The following is a 26,535-nucleotide window of genomic DNA, read 5'->3' as shown; positions in this document are numbered from 1 at the left end:
CTGTTATTACTTTGAGCAAATGGTACATGGCTCGTAAGGAATGTTAGAATTTTATAAGCACGTATAAAAACGGCTCTGAGCACTATGGGACTTAACATCTATGGTCATCAGTCCCCTAGAACTTAGAACTACTTAAACCTAACTAACCTAAGGACAGCACACAACACCCAGTCATTATAAGCACATATTTTAATTAAATCGCCGACAACAGTAAATTAACGAAACTAGCCACTGTTCTTTAAGATGGTGATAAACATAATCTCTGCTTCGCTAAATTGAATATAACGTTGAATTAAATTAATTATATTTGAGTATTTAGCAGAGATGTCGGGTAGCTTAAACACATTATTAATGCTGTTTTGTTGAAAACTGACATGATGAGACTAGTGCAGTAGAATAATATAGGTTAATTCTTACAAAAAAGAAAAGAAAAGAAAAGAAAACTGAACCAGTCATTGTTAAAGGAAGGAAGAAGATTGGGTTTAACGGCTCGTCGACATCGACGTCATTACAGACGGAGCACAAGCTTGAATGGCGTCGAGGATGGTGAATGAAATCGGCCGCGCCCTTTTAAAGGAGCCATCGTGGGATTTGGATGGAGCGATTTAGAGAAATCACGGAAAACCTAATCTGGACGGCCGTACGCGGGTTTGAACCTTCGCCCCCCGAATGCAGGTCCAGTGTGCTAATGACTCCACCAACCCGCTCGGTAGCAGTCACTGTCAATAATGCTATTTATTAAGAACTAACGACGCAGTTGCAGGCACAAGTTCCTCGTCAGACGGCTGTTCCAGTTTCAAACTACATGTGGCTTATGCTGCAGATGAGGTGTAGGCTGTTTTTCCTTGTGGCGAAAGTTGTTCGTGTTGGTGGTACCTTACAGCAAAAAAAAAAAAAAAGATTTAAAAAAGGGCTACGTTACTGTAACTGGATATAAAATACAACTAAAACAACACTGATAGCTTACTAAGATAAGGACTGAGTCAATTTGATTGACACTGTTGACTGTGCCATCAAATAATGCAGAATTTTCGACGTAACATCTTTTTCTTACATCGCTTTTTTTGCTGTAGCGCAGCATCATCTCGAGGAACATGCGCCACAACGAAAAGCAGCCGACACTGCATGTAAAGCAGAATCCAAATGTTACTATAAGCGTGATGATAAACTTGTCGGTTCGAAACCAGCAACAGCACTGTTTGTTCTCGGAAAATGGTGTTATTAACATGGGTACAGAAGAAAATGAATTTCCTAGAGGAATAAAGGTCTGCAACTGACTAGCGGCATAGGGTGAAGCGAGGGGACACATATGGAGCGCTGGACCACTTTCTCACGGGTCTACCTTTCCTACTTCAGATCATCAGTTATCATGCTGCGAAGCTTGTCAGCACAGATCATATCATTATCGAGTGTAACTACATATTCTATCTAAAATGGCGTCATTGTCAGAGGGAACAACAGTAAGGAACCTAATGTACTGAAAAGTCGGGCCGGCCGGGGTGGCCTAGCGGTTCTAGGCGCTACAGTCTGGAACTGCGCGAACGCTACGGTCGCAGGTTCGAATCCTGCCTCGGGCATGGATGTGTGTGATGTCCTTAGCTTAGTTAGGTTTAAGTAGTTCTAAGTTATAGGGGACTGATGACCTCAGAAGTTAAGTCCCATAGTGCTCAGAGCCATTTGAACCATTTGATAAGTCGGGCTTTGTAAGCATCATAAACAGACTGCACATTACTTGCCGACAGACAGTGAGCAGAAAAATGCAGCTGAAAATACAGATAATCCAACAAAGAATTAAATCTTGCGAAACACATATACTTTCACGTCTGTTTTTCCTGAGGTTTATTTAGGCATATGAAGCAGCCCTTTGGACAGTGGTGCAGAGCGTTCCTGGAGTTGCTAGCTCGCGGCATTGCTGTCCAAGTACTGGTTTACGACGTGTCAAATGTTACGTGTTTTGATCGTAAGTTATGGGTCCGCGAATATTGGCTAGTTGTCCGGTTATTGAATTACAAGGCTTTATAAAAGGCACGTACTTGGTAGTAGCGCCTGCGGCCCGGCTGTTAAACGTGGCGAGCAATGTTGCGGTGAACGCGCCGTGACAGGCGCCAAGGCTATCCCATCTCTGTTGCGGAACTCGCCCCGTCATCGCAAGTCCTGCTTGCCGTTCTTTTGTCACTGCTAACATTGTCGCACTTCGTACCCTACTGCGGCACATCCCTATTACAATAAACTCGTAAAGCAAAATATTCTGCCGAATAATTTAAACAACGCTGGAAGCGTGCGAAAAGTTTCGTGATTTGGGAGAAATTACGAAGGGGAATGCCAGAGGGTTCGATGATAGGTTCACTACTATTCCCCACGTAGGTGAATACCCCTCCTCTGAACGTAACTCGAGCAGAATTTGTACAGTCCACAGACTTCATACGTGTTATAATTAATCCTGTTAAAAGGAAAACAACAGAAGAAATTTTAACAGTATTTTAAAGGAACTGTGAAGTGGTTCTTTAAATACGGCCCATTATTCAGATAAAAAAGTATACTCAGTTGCTTACAAGCAACAGAATAACGCCAGAAATTAATGAAGCACACGAGTTCAATTTCTATTCTTTTTGTCTGTGCTGGACACTCGAATTTCGTTTCCATCGGTTTTGACAATCTTCCTAAGGTATTGGTGAGGCTGGTACTTCATCAAAGGAAAGTCATTTACATGGTATTCAGCGGGATTAGGAGGTCCTCGAGATTGTGGGGGATTTTTTGTTGGTCTTATTCGACGTGACGTGTTGGCATATTTTTGACGTTCTCCAGGATGTGTGGGAACTGTCGAAGGAGAACCCTCACCATCGTCTAGGTGCGAGGCTGAGGATGAAAGCTGTTCGCCACGGAGAAGTTCTTCAGCCTATGAACTATCATTAAGGAAGGCCTAGCTCTCGTCAGTTTTGACGTAGCTAATGTATGACACGCCGTCATCAGAATACGTGGAAGAAAATTCAGATGGACGTTTTCTGGGAAGTTTTTTCTTCTTCGAATTGTCAACTTTAGCCATGTCACCTTCTTTCATAGGACTGTCTGTCAGAATTGCAGTGAATCTTATTTTTCGCCCAAGGATGTATTGTTGTTTTGGAACAGCTGTGGGGCTGGGTGATTTTCTACTGGGGTGATGTGTATTTATGTACTTCTTACAGGAAGTGTTTATTTTATAACGAATGTTAATCGAGGGCGTTTGTTGACATACATATTGGATGAGGTGCCATATGTGTGCCTTCTGACCCCATGTCTAACTATGCCAACTAGTCCCACGGCGATATAAAAAAAGGAAATGGATGCCACACAATCCCAAACATTAGAAAAAAAGATTATGATAGGTTCATGCAACAAAAATTAACCACACTTTTGAAAACAGCTCTTAGTAGCGCCTCAGTTAGATTTTCAGATTCACCAGAAAAAAAAAGACGAAAAAATTTACTCACCAGTCACAGAAACGATAAAATAGGGGTCCTTCCTTCGTCGTGCTTCCAAGTAGACTGAAGTTGCGGTGGATGGTGCTCTTTTACGTAAGCTCCCCACTATCACGATGGCAGGAACATAGAAGCTGTGTGTCAACTAGCCCCAGTCTCCCCTACATATTAACAATAAAGTCATAGAACCAGTGGATGAGTTTTTATATAGAGGGCATTTGAAGATAATGCCTGGATAGACAGGAAAAGAAATAGACGGATAAAAATTGAGTGGAGTTTTTTATAAATCAAACAGGATTTTCGGATGAAAGCTGCCATTCTGTCTGAAGAGGATAGTTTACATTTAGTGCTTATTATAAAACCTGATACTTTTAATGCGTAAAGCAATCCAAGACTGAGGACGGACCATCGATCAATGAAGAGACGCATTTTCAGAATTACTAGAAGCGACAAAAGTGGAAGGCATAATTATGATCGTGAAAAAAAGAAAACGATAAATGGAGGTGGTCAGGACACATAACAAGTTGAATGGACAGCAGAACAACCGAGGAATTTACTTGCGGGATTCTAAGAGGTCAGAAACTAAAGAAACGACGACCTATGGAAAATTGATAGGAGACATTGCAAAATATGGAAAAACCACTTGGATGCGTTCTGCTGAAACAGTAATAATGGAAAAGACTACAGGAGGCGTTTACTCCGTAGTGGATGTCAAGTTGCTACTTCTGATGGTGATGTTAACATCGATTTTAGTACACGTTTCCCTATACTCTATCATTCCCTATACTCTGCCAATTTCACAAAGAAAAGTAGCAAAACTCATGAACAGTGGTACCGAAAACTAGGGAAGCTCTTTTAAGTAACTGATTATTTGAGTTTTGTACTGATCGCTCGTTGAATAAAATTGTTTATAATTATCGTGGTGTGTAGCTTACGAGTTTAATATATATTAACAGGCAGTCAATGCAGAAGAACTTCTTTACTTGTAGATTTTACGCCCAGTGGCTTGCGTTGAAAGAAGTGTGATATCATTTTCATGAGTGCTTAGTGATTTTCCATTTATTTTCAAATTCCTAAGGGTAGGGATGTAGAAGAAGAGGCCTGTGAAACTGCACCGATTTCCATCGACTTCACGCCATAGCTTTTTCTTCATGCAGTTACACGAAGACGTCAGCACAACGAAATACTTTCTATACATCACAGAAATGCACTTTAAGCAGTTGTATCTCATTTTTGTACGTGCGCTTGAAATTACCTAGCCACATATATGTTCACACTAACATACGTACAGTTTCTGACGACGTCAGTTTCGTTGTTTGCGTCGTCGTCCCCACCCATGGTATGTCCTTTCGTATTCCTTGGTGGAGATCGATGTAAAAGCTCTACGAAGACGTCGGTGTTATTTTATTTTCTATCTCAAACAGCAGGGATGAATGAGACGAAAAGCGGAATTGACATTGGTTACGGTGTATGATACGGAATTAGTATGTCTTTTTGAACTGTTACGCCTCTAAAACTAAACAACTGTTACTCACAGACTTGCTGCTGACGAACCTTCAGCTCATATCGTCTTTAAAACAAAAGATAAATATATAATGGCAAATGGCTAGCCATAATTGCAGGTACTTTATTAAATCTCGTGCCTGATTCAAAGTACTAAGAAATTCTTCGAGTCTGTAACATATTCACCGATCCTTAATCCATTACTTTCATCTATTTACTGAGTACAGTGCACGGATTATAATGTTAACTGCACCTCTAAAACCATTACTAGTTGCGAGAAATTAATCTTACAAATATTACTTTTTGGAAGGGAAATTAAAAATAGGTTCCTATAGCTTTAAAGTTGCCGTTATAGATGTTACTAGTATGGGAAGAATAAGCCGTGTATCTTGTTTAAGAACGGCTGAATGTAATCGGGTAAAAGCTAAACAAATGAAAGATGGTGGAGCTACGCGAGCGCCAATGTACGCGAGATCAATTATTACGTTAAACATTGCATCCAAAACAACACACTAAATGGATGGTAAACGTACAAACATACCTACACGTCATCGCAAATCTTGCCACCTTCGTGAATATTATAGCCAGTATAAAGAATTGTCCTCCCTCTTCTTAAGATATGTTATCTTACCCAAGATGTAAGAAATCAACGGCCATACCATACGAAGCAAAAAATTACGTGGAAAGACTGTTTCAGAAGTTCCTACTAATGTCATTAAGAAATATTCTGATGCGCCGTAGCAGACGTTGCAAAACAGTGAGATTATAAGCAAATACATCTTACTGTCATAATAATTGTAAATTTTAACGAAAAAATTTCCTTTCTCTAAAATTAAAATAATATATTTAACGCGTATAAGATCGACGCAAAATAAGTTTAACGAAAAAACTTAATTTTTTACTGTTTTTCGCTACATTAGAGTAATGAAAATTATGTAAGAGCTCTTGAACATTTGTGACACGTCTGTATTCTCCTATTCTTATATCTACTATGAACTTCATAGCGGCGAAAGACACAAAATACATACATAACGTTCATCTGCCCACGTGATTACACCAATATGAACATGTAGCTGCATTTGAGTTCATCTTTCTTTCAGAGCTCATTAATAAGGAATTTAGAACATAGTGCTTATCAAACATTTTTTTTGCAGTGGTGGAACAGGAATTAGCATTGGCTGCCGAAAAAAGAATTTCCTGTAAAAACAAATTCACAGCCATCTGACCACAAAACAGAAAAATGACTCGATAAGGTCTCCTTAAAACAGACCTAAATTTGTGTCCACAACCACAACGTCAAGTCAGGTCGACAATGGAGAATTAATTTGGTGTGCAGGACTAGCATGTTTTCGGTGAAATGTATGCCTGGCCCTACGCCTAGCTGAAACAAATTCCGAAGACAGCGATCCAGAGGTTGACTGCAGAGACCTTGCAGCTGGAAAGCATACGCAAATCTGTCCGTGGGTGATCCTTGGTTTCCCTGCATGTTTGTGGTACACAATTCGCCATATATTACTCCATTTTCTAAAAATATAAATTTTATAACGAGCTATCGGAATGATTGCGTACTGTAAGTTTTGCGTTTGGAATGGTGAATGCAGCTAAATAATGTAACCTGTATAACATTTAGCTATATTGTGTGGTGTCGCAAACAGGTACGCATGTCGGTAGCTTGTGATAAGAAGAAACACCCTGCTTTTAGAGATTATTATGAAAAAATAGAAGCCCTACGGATAAGTTATTGCGTTCTTATTTCTTCTTATTTGCCTTATGTCTAGCACATCTTTTGAGTGCAATGTCCTCGATGAGACGGTGAAATGTAAACACTCTTTAGTATCCGGATTCAGTTAGAAGTGAGGGTGGGGGACTTACATTAAATATTACGTTACTACTGTACAACTGTCTTACCTTGAGCAAATACCAGTGGTACAATTACATTTACTTTGTTGATCACGCAAGCGGTTTAGGTAACTATGGGCCTCAGGGAATCGCAAGTTCGTAGGAATGTTTATCTTTTTTTTAACAAAAAAAAAAAAACTAGTTCACGTCGCATAAGTTACTCGCTATGTTGATACTGCAAGTTATTCCCGTCGACTCACAAGAGTATGTACATCACAAAAGTCTAATGCTGAATGCTGCTAACGTTTAATGAAGACGGGTTCCGATGGAAGAAAGTGAAATACTTAAGATTGTTCTAGGAAGTGGCGGAGAAACTATTAAGTTCTGGGTTTAACATTTTGAGGGCTAATGGTTCTTCATTTTTGTCAACTAATGGTAACGCTTTAAAAACATTAATCATTTCTGAGTGCTTCAGCGTTCATGTTGTGTTTAAGACTCAAACTGAAAGAAACTATCAATTGTAAGTGATTAAATGTGATCGGTTGAAACTCACTCACCGGTAACGTCTTGTTTATATCAAGTGGTACTTTCAAAATACAATTCTATACCGTATAATTAAAAAGCATTATACAGATTTGTTTCCTCGGTGGTAAAACTAAATACTGTTAATTTTAAAATAAATTTCGATTGAGGTAGACTTATAGCGTTATGCAATTAATTTAGAAATCATACAAACGTTGTAGAAGCTGAGTTGAATCATCCAAAGAAAAATGTGCATTCATCAAATATTTCGCATTCCACCATTGTTGTTCTTATTGTTAAATTTTCCAAAATTTATGCATCTGTTCTATATCAACGCCTGTCTTCGCATTCTATCTGCCATTATGCAATATTTCGCGGAAATTACCAACATAAACAACTTCCGTTCTATTTGTTTGTGAATGTTGTGTGGAAAGAGGATGTTTCTGACGCCTCTGTATGGGTAAAATTTCTCTAATTTTACCATCGTGACATTATGCGAAGTTTAGTTGAGGAGTTGTATTGGATCCCTCGACTCTTTTCGGTACGTAGATTCTCAAGTCGATGATATTCGACTAGCTCAGGCTACAAAACTCCGTTTCAAACCGATAAGCTCTCCCTTGACACTTCCCATTTCTTTGGTTAAACGTTTCCGGTAACGATCACAGACTGAAAAGCAGGTAGTACTCATGAAGAACTTCGAAGAGAGATTAGTTAGCAGACTCGTCCGCAGAAAAGTTACATTTTTATAAAAATTCTTTCATTAATTAGAGACAGAAAAAGTCAATTGAGTGGTTTATGACAGCAATACGCCTAGGCTACTTACAAATATAAGGCGGGGAACCTATTACAAAGGTAGAGGAGACAACAGCTACTTTTCAAGATCGATAGTTGATGTAATTTCGATTATTTTGAAGTAAAATAATGGAACGGCATGAGCTAGACGAAAGTGCAGTTTTAAAAATACAGAACGTACTTTGTGTTCTAGCTAGGTAATAGCTAGTAGCAATACGGTAAACAACCGTCTGGTGTCTCCATAAGTTAGCGAAGAGAGCTACAGAATCTTCGACATCGTGGTTTTGAAACTTTGGGTTACATGCTGGAAACGTACACTAATGTAACGAAACGTAAAAAAAGATGTAAAACAATTGTTCCCCCATTCGCGCTAGCACTAAATGCGGAAATACGACGGGGAATTAGTGTATTGCAAAATATTTTTAGTGACGTGTTAAAAGAGCCTTCGGCGGGTCTGTCACCTGTCTTGAAGACGAGACCATGCGAATGCAGAAACCTTTTTTTTTTTTTTTTTTTTTTGGTATAGGTAAGTTGGACACCAGGAATACAACTTGCATGAAAATTCAGCTTCAGACGAAAGCCATCTTCTTTATTCCTTGAAGAACAGCTTCTCCATTATCTCAATATACGAAACAACACAATTCATCGTTTTGTATATCTTCTGCAGTTTCTTTGTTGTCAGTCTGATTATTTCTGTCTTTCTAGTATATAAAAGCTTGTTTTTTGAACGCACTTGTGAAAACGTGAATTGTTATCGTAAAATGTTCACGTCAGTAACACGAATATGATATCTTGGATGGTGGAGGATAACAGAACGCAGTTACCTAGTGGCAGAAATGTGAAGAAAGGCCACTTAAAATTTTTTCCACTTAGAATGCTTCAAAATAAAAGAAGCGAAACACGTATGACAATGGAATAAACAGACTCTCAGGGACAGGCCTCACATAATAAGGAGATAATACATTTAAGTTTTCGCCCTGTCAGCGAATGGCCTAAAGAATGCAGATGGCAGCATTGTTTTTATTCAGTATCTTGATCTCAGGAAATGACACAGTGATAACATATTATACGACTAATAAATTCTTCTCAAACGTCAGATTGTTTGTCGTTGTACATGTTAACGTGGAATAACTGTTTACTCAAACTTAAGAAGCGAAGATTTTCTAAAACTTTGAAAGTAATATCTTGATTACGTTTAAAAGATTACGTTTAAAACGTTAAACTACTTTATAAAACAATATGATGTGGAAAGTGAAGATTTCAGTGTTGCAAAAGTGTAAAGCTGGTTAAAAGATCCTGGAAAACAACGATGATATTAGACTTCCTGCTGGAATGGACATGCTTAGCTCCAACAGCACTGCCAAAACACAAGCAAAATTAGTATGAATTTGATATTCGATAAGAGGTTATAACAGCAGTCCTTAGATGATGGTGTCCTCTTCGTAAATCTCTAACGACTAAATTAACAGCTCTAAAATATTCCAAAAGTCCTGACTGGACGACAACGACTAGTATAATATTGCAGTCAAATGAAAATAGTATTCAACTTCATTGATTTAGCAGTGTGGTAGTCATGAAATAATAAAATAAAGTATGCACTCTGAAAGGAATTGCATTCAAAGTTTCGTCTACGTCCTGCATTGAGTCACAGCACGCAGACAGTACTTGAGCTTCCGTATACAGAACTTCAAGATCAAGGGAAACGCCTACTGTGGAACTACGCATAAGGTTAACCCGCCTTCATAAGTTTACACGCACACAATACGCAAACTGTCTGTGGTGACTGATCTAGGCAGCTGCAAGCAAGCACGTATTGTGTGCGAGTACCTGCCTCACGTCCTCCGCCAGTACAGGTGCTGTTCTGTTAATTCTCATTTGCTGGGGGTAATTAGGTTATGTCTATGTGCAAATGAATGAATGCCTATTTGTCAGAAGCGTTTCGGCTTCATTTATTGAGATATCTTCAGTGGCGTGAAATACATGTTCGTGTTTACTTAAATGCAGTACTTTTAACCTACTTATTGTGCCGTTGTACTTATGTACTATAAAATGTTCTTACCCTGGCATTATAAGTAATAAAACATATGTGTACAGGAAAGTTAAAAGTGCTGCATTAAAATAAAAAAAAATATATCTCAGGCCACCCAAGACGCTCTAATAAATTAAGAGAAATGGGTTTAGAGATATAGGACTGCGTTTATTCAGTTGCTAAGAGACTTAGCATAACAATCATTAATGTATTACTACCAAAACAACTCCTTAGCAGTAGTAATTCTAGGTATATAACATTACAACGTGCATCATTCATTTTAGACATCTACATCTTATGACATTTAAGTGGTCAGCAGCTGTGCTATAGTGAAAGCGGCATAAGAGCCGTAGCAGGGTGCCGCACTTGGCAGCGCGGCTGCAGGCACACTCAGCTCAAAGTACACCTCAGGCGAAAACTGCGTGCAATAAATGTTTTAATTTAATTATGACTTTTAACAAGATGTTTCACGTATCAAAGTTAGCTGCATCGTCTTAACTGCCTCTCAGTTTCAAGCGAACTGTATTACATCTTTTACGCAATATCTTTGCTACATTTTAATAGCGCGCACTATCAGCGCTGTTCCTCTCCCACCACGGTGCAGGGGTCTGCGCAATGCACAGTCGGTTTAGTAAACTGCTAAACGCCACGGAATGTTGTCACAAGTGTACTGTAGTGCTGGTCCTTTTACTTTGCAGCTCGTGACTATCATGTTACAGAAATTTGACCGTCGGAGTGAGTGTTATGATTGTCACGGTCCAAAATTCGCCGTTAATGTTATGTAAGATAATTAGCGCTCTGAAGTCATGATACTGGCAGAAATCTGTGGGAATTATTTATGAAGACTGTTGGCTGTGTAACCTAATAATGTTCTTTCTAACGAAACCGGTTGTGAGACAATAAATTTGCACCAGTATTGCTAAGGTGCTTTCTCATTACTATTAATAATGAATTGTAGCTTTATCTATGTGTCTAGTTACTTAGAACTAAAATGTTATAAACATTGAAACATGTGCAAAACAATTCTTTTGGAACCGTAATAGTTGCACGTCGTACACTGACTATTTGCGCCAAGTACAAAGCCGAAATCAGTTTCACACTGAGTCACTTTCATCCGGAGCAACGGCCTAGTGGAAGTCTTTCTCTTAGCTATAAGGTTTTTTTTTGTCTAAATGACTATAGTACGGATGTTTTGTTGATTTTGTTATGGAATAAAAGGAAGGGCGAGAATAAAAAGCTCGTATCACGCCTCATTGCACGGACGAATCACCATCAACAGGGTCACATCCTTCCTTTTATTAGATCTACTCTTTTTTTCTACTTTCACCCAATATTTCTTCGTTGTAGTGGACTTCAGGATACAAAAATATGTTAACATCATCCAGTCGATAGTTCGAAATTCAATGCAGAAGAGGGATTTGACTAATTTGACAATGCAATTATTAGAAAAGAAAGTTATGCCAGATGTAGAGAGAGTATGTGACGATCGCAGCCACAGAGCTTAGACTTTCCAGAAGTTAATATCAGCCACATTGAGAAATTCTATATACATAGTGAATGAAGAGACAGTTGCAAAACAGTTTCAACGGTTGCATAAACCATGCTGTCACGATGCATTTTTGAAACATTTGATGACAGAATACGTAGAATACAGTAACATTTACATGAACACCATGGCAGAGGTCGAGGGAATAAGAAAAACTCAGTTTTCGGTAGAAACTGCAAAAAAAATCGCCTTGTAGAACGACAGTACACGAGTCATGCTTTAGTTTCAATTTTAAAGATCTTTAACGTTGTTGCAATAAACACGACACCTTATTGTGACTCAGAAGAAAAATCCCCTACGCCTCGAAAGTGGAAGATCGGCATAAGAAGTGTAATAACCTTTTGTTTGACTTTCACCCTATATCACTTCGACATCTTTAATTTAGAGTTACAGAAATATATTAACTTAATTCAATCAGGCGGTTGAAATGCGATGCAAATTATGGAAGAGAAATCAGTACTGTATTGTGAATTGACTTAAATGATTCGACTAAAGAATTACTTCAGAAGTAATGAGTTCTGTATTCGCAAGGATATTGTAACCACAGAACTTAAGCTTTGTAGAAATTAATACGAGGCACTCTGAAGAGCTTTAGGTAGGCACAGAGTGGAAGGTAAGATGCGAACAGTCCTTCCATTAATAGAAGCTATAAAAAATTTATGCATTTGTGAAATATTTCGTGGCAGAACACATCAATTGCAGCAGAGTTTAATTGATCACAATTGAAGCTCTTGAAAGATGGCGACAAACTCAGTTTTTGATATAGACAGAGAATAAATGACAGTCAGACTACAGTATGTCTCTAAGTATCGTATCGAGGAATTCCAACCCTTTAAAAGTTTTGATTAGAAGCGGATGTGACATTTTCTTGTTAAGACTCGGTATGAGATAAATATCCTACACGATAGTCTTGTTATATCCAGAAACGCCAGTAGATAGCATTTGGAAGGTATTCGTGCTATAGAAGGAACAGAAAGAACAATAACATTTTAACCTTTTGTTGTTGGCAATAGTTGCTTAAATATCTACTGACAATAATTCTTTGATTGGCCAACCACTTAAATTTTAAGGATTCGATAATACATGTGACTACTACAGAACTGTTTATCCCGGTATTCTGATATAAGGACTCGCTTTTCCAAAAGAAAACTTGGGGCATTTGATGTAGTGGTGGGGTTGGAGGACAGGAGACGAACAGCCCAGCACGGCGCGTGTGTAGACATCCCGCGCGGGTCACCTGCCCAAGCAGTGGTATACGTCTCGGGCGATTTGCATAGCGGCCTTCTAGCGTCAACGCTTTAACCACGTGCGACCGTGGACTAGTAATAAACCGTAGCCAATAAACAGACGCTTAACTCGAAATTTTTATGCAAATGTAATTGTAGCCAATAATAAATGTAGTTAGCTATTGTGGTAAATTCATATAGACACTCCTGTAAGGCAACAATCGAAAAGAGACTTAGTTATTTCTCATTACAGCATGCTATTCTAGTGTCCTCAGTGCCACGCGGGTAGTTCAGAAGTACAAAGCAAAATGTGTCATACGCCAATACCAAATTGATAGAGTCAATAATGCTGAAGTTTACTAAGATAATACTTTTAATTCCAGAACATCAGTTCAATTCTGTCTTATTGAGCGAAAGTACTTGCAAAGGTAATTTTGTGTATCAACAAATACGAGCTTACGTCGTATTCGCTAGTGTTGTCGGAAGTTTGTCAAATACTTTTATTATATTTTCTGTTGAATTTTGCTCTCTGTGTGTTTTGCAGCGAATACGACGTAAGCTCGTATTTGTTGATACACAAAATTACCTTTGCAAGTACTTTCGCTCAATAAGACAGAATTGAACTGATGTTCTGGAATTAAAAGTATTATCTTAGTAAACTTCAGCATTATTGACTCTATCAATTTGGTATTGGCGTATGACACATTTTGCTTTGTACTTCTGAACTACCCGCGTGGCACTGAGGACACTAGGTGTGACTACTCTTATATTTAGTATAGTGTAGGCACAGTGTTATGCGTGCTTCCATCTCTAGCGCTGAAACCGGTAACTGTTAAGTCAAACTTTAATACTGCCAAGCTACGACATGGTCAGTGATCCAGAAAAATGTAGAATAAATTTATTTCCGTCAATGATCACAAAATTATTAGGAAAAGGATCTACCAATTTTGTGATCATAGACGGAAATAAAGAACTTTATTCTTTAATATTGAGTCAAAAAATGTATTTGTGTTATCGGAGAAATCAGCGAAAAATACAGAATCTGCATCTAAATGTGTGCTCTGCACGGCACCTTACGATGTATGGCGGAAGGTACTTCGCGTGCCAATATCCAAATTAGTTCGCGATTGGTGTGTAGGTATCTCGACTCTTTGTGAACCCACCTATGAGCTCTAATTTCTCTGATTTTTCACAGTGATCGAGATTTTTGTCGATAGTGTAACTTTCTGCTATATATGCTGGGCAGATCAATCAGCCACATTCAAACTTCAAGTGTCCCTGTTTATATATACAATATACAAAGATTTCATGGTGCGTGGGGAGTATATTCCTCCAGACTGTGCTGCCTGTGCGTAAAAGTCACTGGTGAGGGGTCAGAAGTAAGTTTAGATGGAGACGTACCTTCTGCTTAGGCTTTCGACGAGACTAGTCAGGAAAAACTTTTGAAAAAATGAGTTGCAGAATGGTTTTCACTCTGTTTTAGTCTAGTGATTGGACAGCCGAATTTACCTGATGTAGTATTTTAGGTCTTTCGCATGCTTTTATCTCGTTATAGAAAAATGTGTGTGTGTGTGTGTGTGTGTGTGTGTGTGTGTGTGTGTGTGTGTGTGCGCGCGCTTGTATGAACTTTTTTTTGGGCAATTGTTATATTTTAGTTATTGATAATGTTTCTTTGTATTGTCATTTTTAACTACGTGGGCATTTAAAGACCTAGTTTTTGTGCGTCCAAACCAAGATAACATCGTAATGAAAAAATTTGTTTTCGAGTAACGTGTTGCTATTGGCTTTAATATTGATATTAAAACTACTTTTGTCCAGTAACTGTAACTCACCTTTCAAGTTAAGCTACCTGACAGCTGACTCATGTATCGTATGGGTTAAATTGTGAAATAAGTCTTTGCATTTTAATTATAATATTAACACGAGCATGCATAAAACGTGTTTCTACACAATGGCGTAAATTACAATTACATACCCACTAGCACTCATTTGATTGGTAGTGAAAAATCGCTTAAAATATGTTATTGACTGTGCTAAATTTAGACTGATTGATCTTTATATGGGAGCACACGCTAATAATCGGTTAAGTTCTTCATTGCAGGTCATTGGTCACATATATTTCGTGGCACAATTTAAAAAAAGTGCCTCTGTCTGGAAACAATATAGCTCATTTGAAAGAGACAATATTTCAAAATCCGTTAATTATACGAGGTGAGCAACAGGTTTTACAAAGGTTCAGGATGCCAGAAAGGCATAAAACTGAACAAAAAATGTTCATTACAGGATTTTGGACGATGGGCGCCGAAACACGTGGCGCGTTTCTCAATAATTTGGTTCGTGCTGATGAAAAATATACTTTATTCACCATGTCCTGGCGTTTATAATGGAAGCCACATCAAAAAATTGTAGGTCGGCTCAGCGATGTTTCTCGTTGTTGACCTTTCTACAAAGGATCGAATTTTGTTTGACGCTGTTGCAAAGTAATACGGTATGTGACGTCAGCCGGATGCCTCTGTTCTTAGTGTTGTCGGAGTTACCGGGTGACAGATAAGATGTCTTCTCGCGTGTCATTACAAATGTGTGCCAATCTATAATTTATTATTAAACTGTAGGAGAGCAGAAACTTATTTTTAAAAAATCCGAAACAAGATCGACTCATGATACACAGAAATTCTTCTTGAGGATTAGTCTAAGCTGAGGCACAGAAATGTTGAAAATGCATGCGGACGTGTCGTAGTTCTGTATGTTTGTTTATGGTGATAAAAAAGACGACATTCCTTAAGAGTGCTATCGCGTAACTCATTCACGCTTAGCGTTTTCTGGTTCATTGTCATTCAGTTTTATATGTCCATAAAAACTAATCTTTTATGCTAAGTCAGTTTCCAGCAGTCTCCCATTACCAGCAAAAAGCAAAGCCTGCAGCGATAACATTTAATTAAACAGCAGTCTGTTTTCGGATGACTTACGGTAGTATATAGAGATATGTGTAAAGAGAGATTTAACGGAAAAGAAAATTGAATATTAACTCTAGAAATGAAGTTCAGCTACCAAACGACGTTGAAATACCTCTAAAAATAACAGCCAGAAGATATTTCATAACTCCTAATCGTCTTTACGAAACTTGGTGATTTCTTCAATTTTTGTTTAGAGGTCTGACAGTGAAAGGATAAGTTGTGTACTTTTTACAAGTGGCCAGATCAGACAGATTTAGCTAGAGATAAAAAGAAAACGGAACGAAATTTTGGTCTATCTTTTTCCACTGCTGACTGACTACCCTGTTAAAGCTCCTAAAAGAGTGAGGTGACATAGTAGTAAAACAAGAACGTACGAAGCTGAAGCTCTCTCATAACCGAAGGAATACGGACGCGCTGGGTTTCTGGATTAGTTTTATAGGCCGACGTGTTAACACCAAGCCTTCTGAGTCAGAAAGAACAACACTTCTGCGTTGCAACCAATCGTATCAATACAGCTATAACCACTGCGAGGACCAACATACGGCGTAATTAACACGGGAGAAGTGAACAGTGAAACTGTAAGTGATTGTAGGGTGTGTGGTTCGCCCGTCATGTCAATGAACATGTCCTGTTTGCAGCAGATACGCGAGTGAAGACCTGCCTATTTCGCGCATAAAATAACATAGAGCAAGAACAGCTCGAAAAAAGATATAAACATCTTTTCTTAATCAGACACACAAAAACTGTGACTGTTAGTGTCACGAAGAATATTCCATCGAAGACAGTACATACGGTTTGGGACGATATATGGCTTCATTGAAGTAAATCTCGCCGGCTCACTTCTACAGTGTATTGTTTGGTTTGCGGTTATTAAAAAAACTAAGAAAGTCTAAGGAATGATGACGTTTCGTTTAGCGTCAGAAAGTAAATTTTGGCGCGTATTTATTTTCAGTTAACGTGATGTAAATTGAAATCATTTATTTCATACCCGCTTGGTGCTGTCCTTCGGAAAGTCAAGAAGTTCACGTGAAACACTATTATTTCTAGCTCTTATTGAATATTTCACAGCGGTATAGACTATTCAGCTACACATGGAATTTTAAATTTGAGTCGTAGTAAGTAACGCAACGCTCCTTAAAACATTATCAATGCGGGCTCAGTAATATAACCACGGCGCTACATGACGGTTTGGACTAAGCCGCGAAATATGTTTCCCGTTTTTCTTATTAGAGATTAATTTTAACTGTTATTAAAAGGAATAAAGCTTAAACAATTTCTGTCACATATTGTATGGGTACGAGTGCCAGCAGGCTGGAAGTGTGTTCTGTATAATACATAGCAAGCACATAGGGCTCCACCAACATTTTGCTACTGGACATAAAATGGGATGAAAGTTTACTTTGATGGCAGCTTTAAGAATATTTGAAAGAAACTGTCAGTAGCGCATAGATGCGGCACATCTTATAATTTGTATGATTCGTATATCATAAATGTTACAGTAAGTTTGATTTAGGCAACAGAAATGTAGCGATGCACAAAATATAAAATCAAATAATAAGAAATCCAACAATGGCAACGCTGCAATCGTACGGTAACAAGTATTCTGCCTTTACAACATTGAAATTATTGTTCCGCAATGGATACTGTCAGAGAAACGAAGTACACACACTTAGATCTAGAGATCGGTTCCTTCTCTTAACAGTTTCTCATGCTCGACAATGGCAGTTAAACATTTAACGTTGGAAACCTTTATAATATATTATCCGGAGCAGAAATGGGTAGCAAAAGCGAACGTGGTCCTTGTTTCGATATTTGGTCAGGGAGTCGCACTTAGTGCTATAGGTGCTTAACTAAATTTTTAAAATTCACTGACGTGTAGTTATTGTACAAGGCTCTGAAGGCAGCTGCTACGTGTGAAAGACCACCTGTTCGAACCAGACGCAGGGCGTATCGTATTTACAAAGTTTTTTGTTTTTTGAATAAAAGTATATTTAGCTTTCAGTTAAAAGCCGGAATCCATGATTAAATTTGACACCGCGGAGAAGCCAAAACCGCGATATAACCAAGCTGTAGAATGAGCTTGTCTTAGCATCCACAGCCGGCCGCTGGTGGCCGAGAGGTTCTGGCGCTACAGTCTGGAACCGCGCGACCGCTACGGTCACAGGTTCGAATTCTGCCTCGGGCATGGATGTGTGTGTTGTCCTTAGGTTAGTTAGGTTTAAGTAGTTCTAAGTTCTAGGGGACTTATGACCTCAGCAGTTGAGTCCCATAGTGCTCAGAGCCATTTGAACCATCTTAGCATCCAGAGCAACTAGGTTCACCAACTTTAGTCCTTCTTGTCAGCACAAGTATTATAGACAAACAAATCAATATGTTTTGCCTATTTATACTGATTGTGAGTTTTGGATGAATATTCCTGGGCAGATAATAGTTCAGACTGAATCTTTTAACTGCATAGATACGTGTGGCGTACAAATAATAAATCCGACGAAAGCTTTGTGAGGCGCTAAATATTTTCCCTACCGATGCAGTACATACATTAGCTAATGAAATTTGTCGCAAATAATCCATTGTGAACCAAACCGAATAGTAATGTGCATTGCTACAATGACGTTTATTGCGAAAAAAGGAGTAAATTACACTGTGACAAAAATTTTCGACCACTTGCCTTACATTTTAAATTAACTAGCAAATGCAGAAATTAGCTTCACAAACAATTTCGAAATATTTATTAATGGCGTCGCCTTCTTTTCCGTAGCAGAATTTTAATTTATACAAGTTCACTACTATTATAAAAATAAAGTGATTCTTAGTATCGATGAAATTTATACATAAATGAGCAGTATGTTCCCAAGACCCTAAATCAGTTTTGAGTTCTGATGCGTGCTTCCGTTATTAAGATGCAGCTTGAAAATTATGAGCTGGACACGAAGTTACCATTCCACCATAACAAGCGGCAGTTTCAGTTTTGTCTGAATATATTACGACAAACTGCAACAGAACACTATGCAAATTCATCTACAAACGGATACCCTGTTTCCTTGTGCAAAAGTTATTTGTGGTTCCAGATACTTGCTTCCATATAAGACACAGACGGCGAAACTGTCAAATGAACACGAATCTAGCAATCGTCTGTAAAGAGCAGCAATTTAAATTTGCTTTGCACGGGCTGTGATGTGGAGTAGGTTGCAGGCTACAGGTGTGGAGGCGAGGATGTTTGATTGAAAGAGGCGGTGTGAGGGCGCGTCGCTAATGCGGCCCTTCTGTCGCGCCAATTAGTCTCAGCCGGGAATATGTTAAAAAGAAGCGGACGAGCAACAAATTTTCGGCCGTTCTCGGCGAGAAGCGAGAAGAAAGGAGTTGGGCCGGCCACGGCCGCCTCTTCTTTCCACAAACTGTTGCGGGCCATTATTTTTTAATGCACTGCGCCGACTGAAGGGCGCCCGACCGATCCGTTCTGTGAACATTTCTTCGGCCAATCTAGCCGCCAGTGCCCACTGGACTAAAACTTGCTAGCCGCATTACATTTACGTTTCATTGACGTTATTTGGTACATACTGCTTAGATTTACCGATATATTCTTTTATCTGTGCGTGTTACAGTACTTTTGGTTGTCTACCACACTTACAAATGTGGGCTATGTCATCTTCAGGCACAAGTTCATAATGTTCTGTTACTTGAAACAGTAATATCATTCTGCCCAAGACTGCACTGACTTCGCACTAATGTTTGTTAAATGATGCCATTTTCCTCTACGGCTGTTTTTAGTCCACATAATTCTTTGTCATCCTGACGTATAATTTATTGTTGTCGTTTAACTCAAATCAGCCACGCAAAGAAAATGGTTTGACGTAAAAGGAAATCTTGTCGTAAGAACATCATATATGTTTGAAAATTACGTTTAAGGATTGGGCCTGAACATAATTACAGCATATTTGAATGTTACTAATTTGAATTTTCTTCGAGTGAAGTTAATTTCTTTCAGACGTCTGTAAACAAAACTGTTCTCCTTTACATTTAAAATTTTTCGAGGCACTAATTTTTTGTTCCGGTGTACCCGACGCCCCATAAGGAGCATTTACTTACGATCAGCTCTTGTAATATATGACACGTAATAGCAAATTTATGTAGTAGCGACACAGATAAGTTAATATTATGTTTATCTACTTTGCCATTGCCATTTGCCCCAGAGTTCATACTTTATTTTTATTTTCCTTTTCACTGTGTTAGCAACCTTCACTCTTGGTTAAAATTATTAGGAAATTTTTATGCTCTACTATTTGGTTAAAACCACCTTTACGATGCATGAAAGAAGTAAGCACTCCTGAGAAATTTTCAATTGCGTTTACAGGCATCTTACGTTGTCCACTGTCCACTGTACTCTGTAAAGCGGGATAAGTGACTTGGTTGCTTTTTTTTCAGTCACATCGAAGTTTTATTAGTAAAGCAGAAATTCATGTAGTCTGGGCATCGATATCGAGAAGAACATTTGCCAGTTTAGGTGAATTACCTGCAAAGACATAAGATGTGGACAAAGACAACTGCGTCGGGATAGCGAGCTGAATACACTTGAAAACTGTTAGCTTTGTACAGTGCCCTCTGTATTTGAATGTGGAAGGAAAGCTATCTGGAAGTGGTGCACGCACTCGCATCCAGTTGTCCAAACTTTACTGTCTCCTACTACCGACAGAAGAATCGACTACTTTTCATCTGTTGCTTTGCTAGTAGAATTATCTAGAACGCACTAGTGGACATATTTATAGTATTACTTCCATACTTGATTGAAGAAGTGCAGTAGCGAACTGTAAACTGCCTGGTATAGGCCTAACTGTGGTCTTGTTCTGTAGAATATAATAACGCTGAGCCGGCGGCTGAATTACGAACGGTATTTTCCCGCGCAACACACTGCACGTCCAGAGATTCAAATTTTCCTGTTTAAAACCATGATAAGTGATGAATCTGAAGTGTTGCTTCTTTCAGGAGCTAGAAGTCTGCAAACGAATTCCGGCTATTTAGAAAATCACTGAAAGAACGGAAGTGGAGCGTGGCAGTATGTTGTAAAATCTGTGTTTAATTTTTCATTACTTAGCTTTGCAAGGAACGCTCATAAAACGAGGTTGGTGTAGTAAGTGATATTGCTCATATCTGGAAAAAGTGTTGTAGACAACACGGGCGAGATCATATAGCAGACAAATAATAAAAACTATTTTGCTAGATGAAAAGGATAAGTCAATATCTTATGTTGTTGAAAATATTTTAGGTGTAGCATTATCACTGCAGGGGTTTATTGACGCTGCCACCCCCTCCCCCCGCCCCTCAAATATGTTTTTCTGTTTCATATTAAAACACAAAGAAAACTCAGTTTCCACAGGAAAGGCGACTGGCGCGTTCAGCCTCTACTAAATTTCTTTTCTCTCTCTCTAATTAGTAAACAGTACAGAAAAGACTTTTAAGGTTTTCCCCTAGTGGTTTTCATGATTTATGTTTCTATTTATTTGTATGTGCCTACCATTAAAGTAAAGGTGGCGTAATATATTTGCAATACCCCCTTCTGTTATAAGATTAACTCCTCTCTTGTCTAGCGAACATCAATTGTAAATATTTGCCAGATGGCGGCAAAACGAAGAACAACAAAGGAGGAAATGGGTTTAAGAAGATCCTTGTAAAAAAGATACTTCGTGTCTGTTTTGTGCAGTGTATAAACAAATTAACTGTCTTAATACCTTCTAGCGTACGTAAATGTGGGGACGAAATGAACATTTCATCGGATAGCTGTACAATAATAGATACACGATCCTACTAACGGGCCTACACGAATCACAACAGAGAACTTGCATTTTACTTATACAACGTGTGTCAACTGACATCACTTGCTGATGACATTCGTAGTGTATGTTTCCAGAGGAGGAGATATATATTTCTTAGTTACAAATCACCACAGAAGTGTCGGCCAACACATCGCCTTCCAATATGGAACAATATTCCATGTTTCCCGCTGGTGTTCCATTTGACTCGGGCGCAAAGAAATGTCAGATTACAATTCCGAATATTTATATTTTCATTTATACACTACGCAAGACCGAAGAGTGGATATCTTTCGAATGCCTATCACGCGGACATGTGTTATAAGCTGTTCAGCTGCTTGTTGCATTTATTTAATTATAATAATTGCTAGAAGATGTAACGTCACTATTGTAGCTGACAAAATTAATGTTGATCTTCAACAAGTTCTTCAACAATAATAGAAGAATAAAAAACGTTAATAGGAAAAAATGAAATTTATAACCCGTAACAATAACAACCGGAAAGTAAGCGCTAAAAAATTTAATACGAAACTAAAGACTTGTGGGAAGTGTGACTATGTTTAAAAGCGAAATTTAGGAATTGAACAACGACGCCTATCTGCGCACTTCATGTGGCAAATGTTACGATTTTACGCAAATCAAACGCGAAATTACACAGAGGAATGCAAAAACAATACGCGGAATCGCAGATGTTGACGTACGAACAAGAAATTTTACAGCATATCAAAAAGAGATGGACTTTTATCCGCGCATGTTTACACGACGAGGGAATCAATCTGTCAGCTCAAGTGTCGTTTTCACTGACGTTAAACGGATTCAATCTGATTCATGCCTCATGGTTTGTTATAATTATGACAACAGAGACATTCACCGCCAGCAGGTGGACTGGACCAAATTTTTCCACTGCTGTACTCAATCCCACAGCGCATCTAAGTAGTTTATAATTCATGACATAACCCACAATTAAACAAAAGTAGATGTTTCAGTAAGTACGTAACTGGGTTGCGCAACTATATCATACCTGAATGCACCTACGTTGGCTAATAATACTCATCTCTAACATTGGTCTTCAATATTTGTGAAACTGACGAAAATTTCCAATAAATGTGGCTAAACATTATCAAAGTATTGTTTGCGAAAAATGCCCGGGCGGCATACCATCAGAGACGCTGCTTCTGGACAGTAATTTTAAGTTCCAGGTGGGCAGCACATTCACTGGTGGTGTAACATGGTCACTTCTTGACATCGAAATACTCGTACCTAATTATGAGTCAATTGTATCGTCCAAGATTTAAGCACAAAACGCTGCTGCTCTTATCCACACATCACTACAACGACATGTTGTTTAAAAAATAATATTTATATGAGTGTATTACAATCTTTATGAAATTTTGTAGAAAAGTCAGCGATGCAGATAACAGAAGCAAATTCCAAACATTTTCGTGACTCGCTTCGTCTACTGTATTTATTATTCTGTATTTCACAGGCATAGATGATCAAAGACTATGTTTTGTAAACGAAATTTTTCTAGCTAATTTTTTCTCATACTACATCCACAGGGAAAAAAACCACTGTATGTTTACACTCGTAAATTTGTTTTCAAAGAATTTCATGTTCATATCGTTTCAGCAGTTTCCATGTAGTTTTGCGTCAAATGCCAGTTATAATTTTTACGACGCCAACTACATGCAACACTCGCAATGACTGTTACGTGCTTAACTAGTTATCTGTACTTGCATATTAGTAAATAAATAAGTTATCACTTTGCATTGAACTAGCTAGAGGTTCACAAACTTCATCTACTTTGATAGATTATCTTGGCCTAGCACACAGAAGACATGTATTTTTGTTTTGCATACCGGTACCACGGGTTGTGTTTGACAACTACAGGTATGCACGGGAAACAGGTGCGTTTGAAAATGGCGCTATTTGTATTATGCACTGGACTTACCTTGGTCTGTGCAGCGTAATCTAGCGCCAGCATGCAGTCGTTGTAGCCGTTCTCCGTCTTGATGGTTGTGGACATGGGGTTCGCCGGCGGGCAGAATTGCCCTAGCTGGCTCACAGAATCTCGATACCACGGGTACATCTCGCTGGCGTCGATTGTTGCGGCGGCCGGCGGTGCAGTACTGGGACGACGACGTATGTACGTAGGTACAAAGTCTACCCCGATAATGTCGTAACGTACATGTCGGGAGAAACAGACAGATATAGTTTAACTATGCTGACAAGCTGGCAAACGCACTGGCACACGCGATGTCGGCTGCTGCAAATCTGTTTTGACACGGTGGGGTGGCGCGCCAGTTCTCCTGGCGCCAGCTCCCCAACCGCGCGCCTAATTGTTGCCGTGCTGACAGTTTCCCATCTCTATTGTTGCCATTTAGGCCCCTGCAGGAAAAGAGCTTCTGCTTCGTGCAGACGACACTGGAGTTCGCGGCAACTGTCACTCGCCGCAGACGACTGTCAACTGTCGGAAACTTCACAAAATACCCGGCCGCGCGCGCGCGCGGTAGCTTTCGGGCAATATAACACTCAAATTAACAGCGGGCGACACTGTCTGGTGGCAAGTCGCTTCGAAATGCGAGCGTCGGACGCCGGCGGCGAGTTCTTCATCGTTGCGGCGCTCGCAGCGGCTGACATGCAGAATAACGGGCGAAAATGTGACGCGGGAGCGCAGGCGGCAGCGGCCGTGAGGTGTATATCTGGCCGTTTCGTTTGGAACACCGCACGAAATACAAACAAGAAGGCGCACGCGACACCCCGATCTCCCGCTCCCGCTCGCCTGGCTGGCGGCACTTCGGCTGCTCTCGGCTGCCCCCTTCGGCTACTGTCGTGCGTGATGACGGAAAGGGTGCCTCCTCCAGCCCCGCTGCTGCCCCCACCACCGGCCGGCACATGTACGCGGCTACCACTCGCGTAGCGCCATTCATAATGCGCTGCGCTCCGATGCACGCTGCCACGCTGCTCGATATCGCAGCGCATCTACAGCCAAATTACCTTCCGAAATGCGCTCCTTGCTTTGTTTACTCGTTTCTTACACCGCCAGAACCAGAGCGATTTCTCCCGAATCGCCACTTCAGGGTGCTGAACTCTTTCCGTTGCCCCTCGAGAGAAGAAATGTATGAATTAATATGCGCCACATGTTTGTCTACGTTTAAGGCGCACTCGAACAGTAAGATAACCATCACCAAATCGTTCTGTCATACTGATCACTGCTTGCTATAGAGCACAGTTTATGCCTACCGTATGCGAAGACAGAATTGTCTCTAGTCCGAAGAAGTGAAAGACTTAAGCCAAAATTCTGTATGATATTACTGACCAGTCAATAATACTTTACCCTACCTATTTCTATGTACCTAACGACTCGTAACGGAGTGCAGAGGTAAATATAAATGTATTTCAATTCTAAAAAAAGTCTTAACTGTAAAACATTCTAGTTTTTATCAAATGTTGGTAGATAGTTTTCGATATATCTAAATTCGTGTAAATCAGAATTAAATGATGGGACAGTTCAGCAGTCGTCAATACGTGCGTGTTACCATTCTTTTAAATTCACACTTTCCGAATTCTCTATTACCTCTTTGGTTTTTGCTTTGACATGGTCAGGTCAGGGCTCTTGTTTTGCACTGTGTTAGATTGAATATAGTAACTGATATTCTCCCTTCAATCAGCGTTGCTGAATAAATGTTAACTGGACTATTGACACTGGAATAGACGATTTATCAGCAGTTACATACAACTTATAAAATGTATAGAACTGTGTTTTGTTATAGCACGCACGCATAGTTCACAACACATATTTTTAGAGTTACACAGGCTGTAACCTCTGAGATGAAAATTATGCAGATGTTAGATGATCTTAGGCTGAGTTCTCTGAGATAAGGCACAAGTGGTCGGAAATGAATATTTCGTTTTTTTTTTTTTTACAAAAATAATGACCCGTTATAGCAACAACTTGAGCTCATAACAAACGTTCAAAGAGAAGACTGCCAGTATCAGTGCATGGCCTACAACGTAATCCATTGCCGTAATTGAGCTTTTGGTTCAGAATCATGTGGGTCCATTGGCTGCACACGGTTTGTGTTATAAGAGTGTAACTGCTGCGCCACCTGCGGTCTACATCGTATTTTTCGAAGCGTGTGGTTCACGGGCAATTGGACGGGTCCTTCCCGACGCAATCCAACACTAACTTCTCAATATTAGGTGGCGACTCATTCTTTGTTTAGAACCTTTCCCAGGTGGCTTGAAATATCCAAATTTTTCGTACGTTAATTTTCACAGCAATAAATTTTTTCCACGTTAACTTGGCACATGTTGCTTTATCTGAACTTCCGTTCGCCTTTTAGGGCACTGCATCCTGCTGCACCATACACTGAAATTATGTCTGAAAATTTCCACAACGTGTAATACTCCGTCGTCGACAAAAAGTCATATACCATAAACTGATGTAAACTCCGCTGTTGGTGCGTAACAGACGGCTGTGCATTATTTTTCAATGTAGCGTCACCAACGTTTGTGGGGACACTCAGTTGCTTGCTACGAAACGCAAGCAGCAGACATATGCGTGCCTTGCAGCCATTGTTCACTGAAGACTTCATATCACATGAAATACTTTGTTTCTGATCAATGATTCCCTGTCTCAGAACAGTCCTTTTTCGTCTGCATGATTTGTATGACCAAAATGTGGGATGTCTAATATATTTTCAGCCGTCATACCTCAAGAACAGTGAAACGCTTCTTTATTGTTCAGTATTGCTTACTCATGTCGATGGCATACTAGCCTCTAGAATGCTTATGAGTGGTCTCCGAAACATATGTTCCATTCTTGTTTTAATCTTCAGTCCGAAGACCCTTTTGATGCAGCC

The 26,535-nt window shown here is 39.4% G+C and overlaps 1 protein-coding gene across 2 annotated transcripts in view; it reads right to left on the bottom strand.

The window, feature by feature from the left end:
• Nucleotides 1-24,440, bottom strand: part of LOC126248829 (zinc finger protein rotund-like) — a 910,415-nt gene extending 885,975 nt beyond the window's left edge. For both annotated transcript variants that reach the window (XM_049950241.1, XM_049950242.1), the window contains exon 1: nt 23,622-24,440. In XM_049950241.1, coding sequence (XP_049806198.1) covers nt 23,622-23,759 — 138 coding nt within the window. In that variant the 5' untranslated portion in view covers nt 23,760-24,440. The remainder of the gene's footprint in view (nt 1-23,621) is intronic.
• Between the last annotated feature and the right edge of the window lie 2,095 nt (nt 24,441-26,535).

The sequence above is a fragment of the Schistocerca nitens genome, chromosome 3 (assembly GCF_023898315.1).
Source record: "Schistocerca nitens isolate TAMUIC-IGC-003100 chromosome 3, iqSchNite1.1, whole genome shotgun sequence".
NCBI lineage: Eukaryota > Metazoa > Arthropoda > Insecta > Orthoptera > Acrididae > Schistocerca > Schistocerca nitens.
Note: the sequence above shows the minus strand (reverse complement) of the source record. Positions and strands in the feature narration are given on the sequence as shown.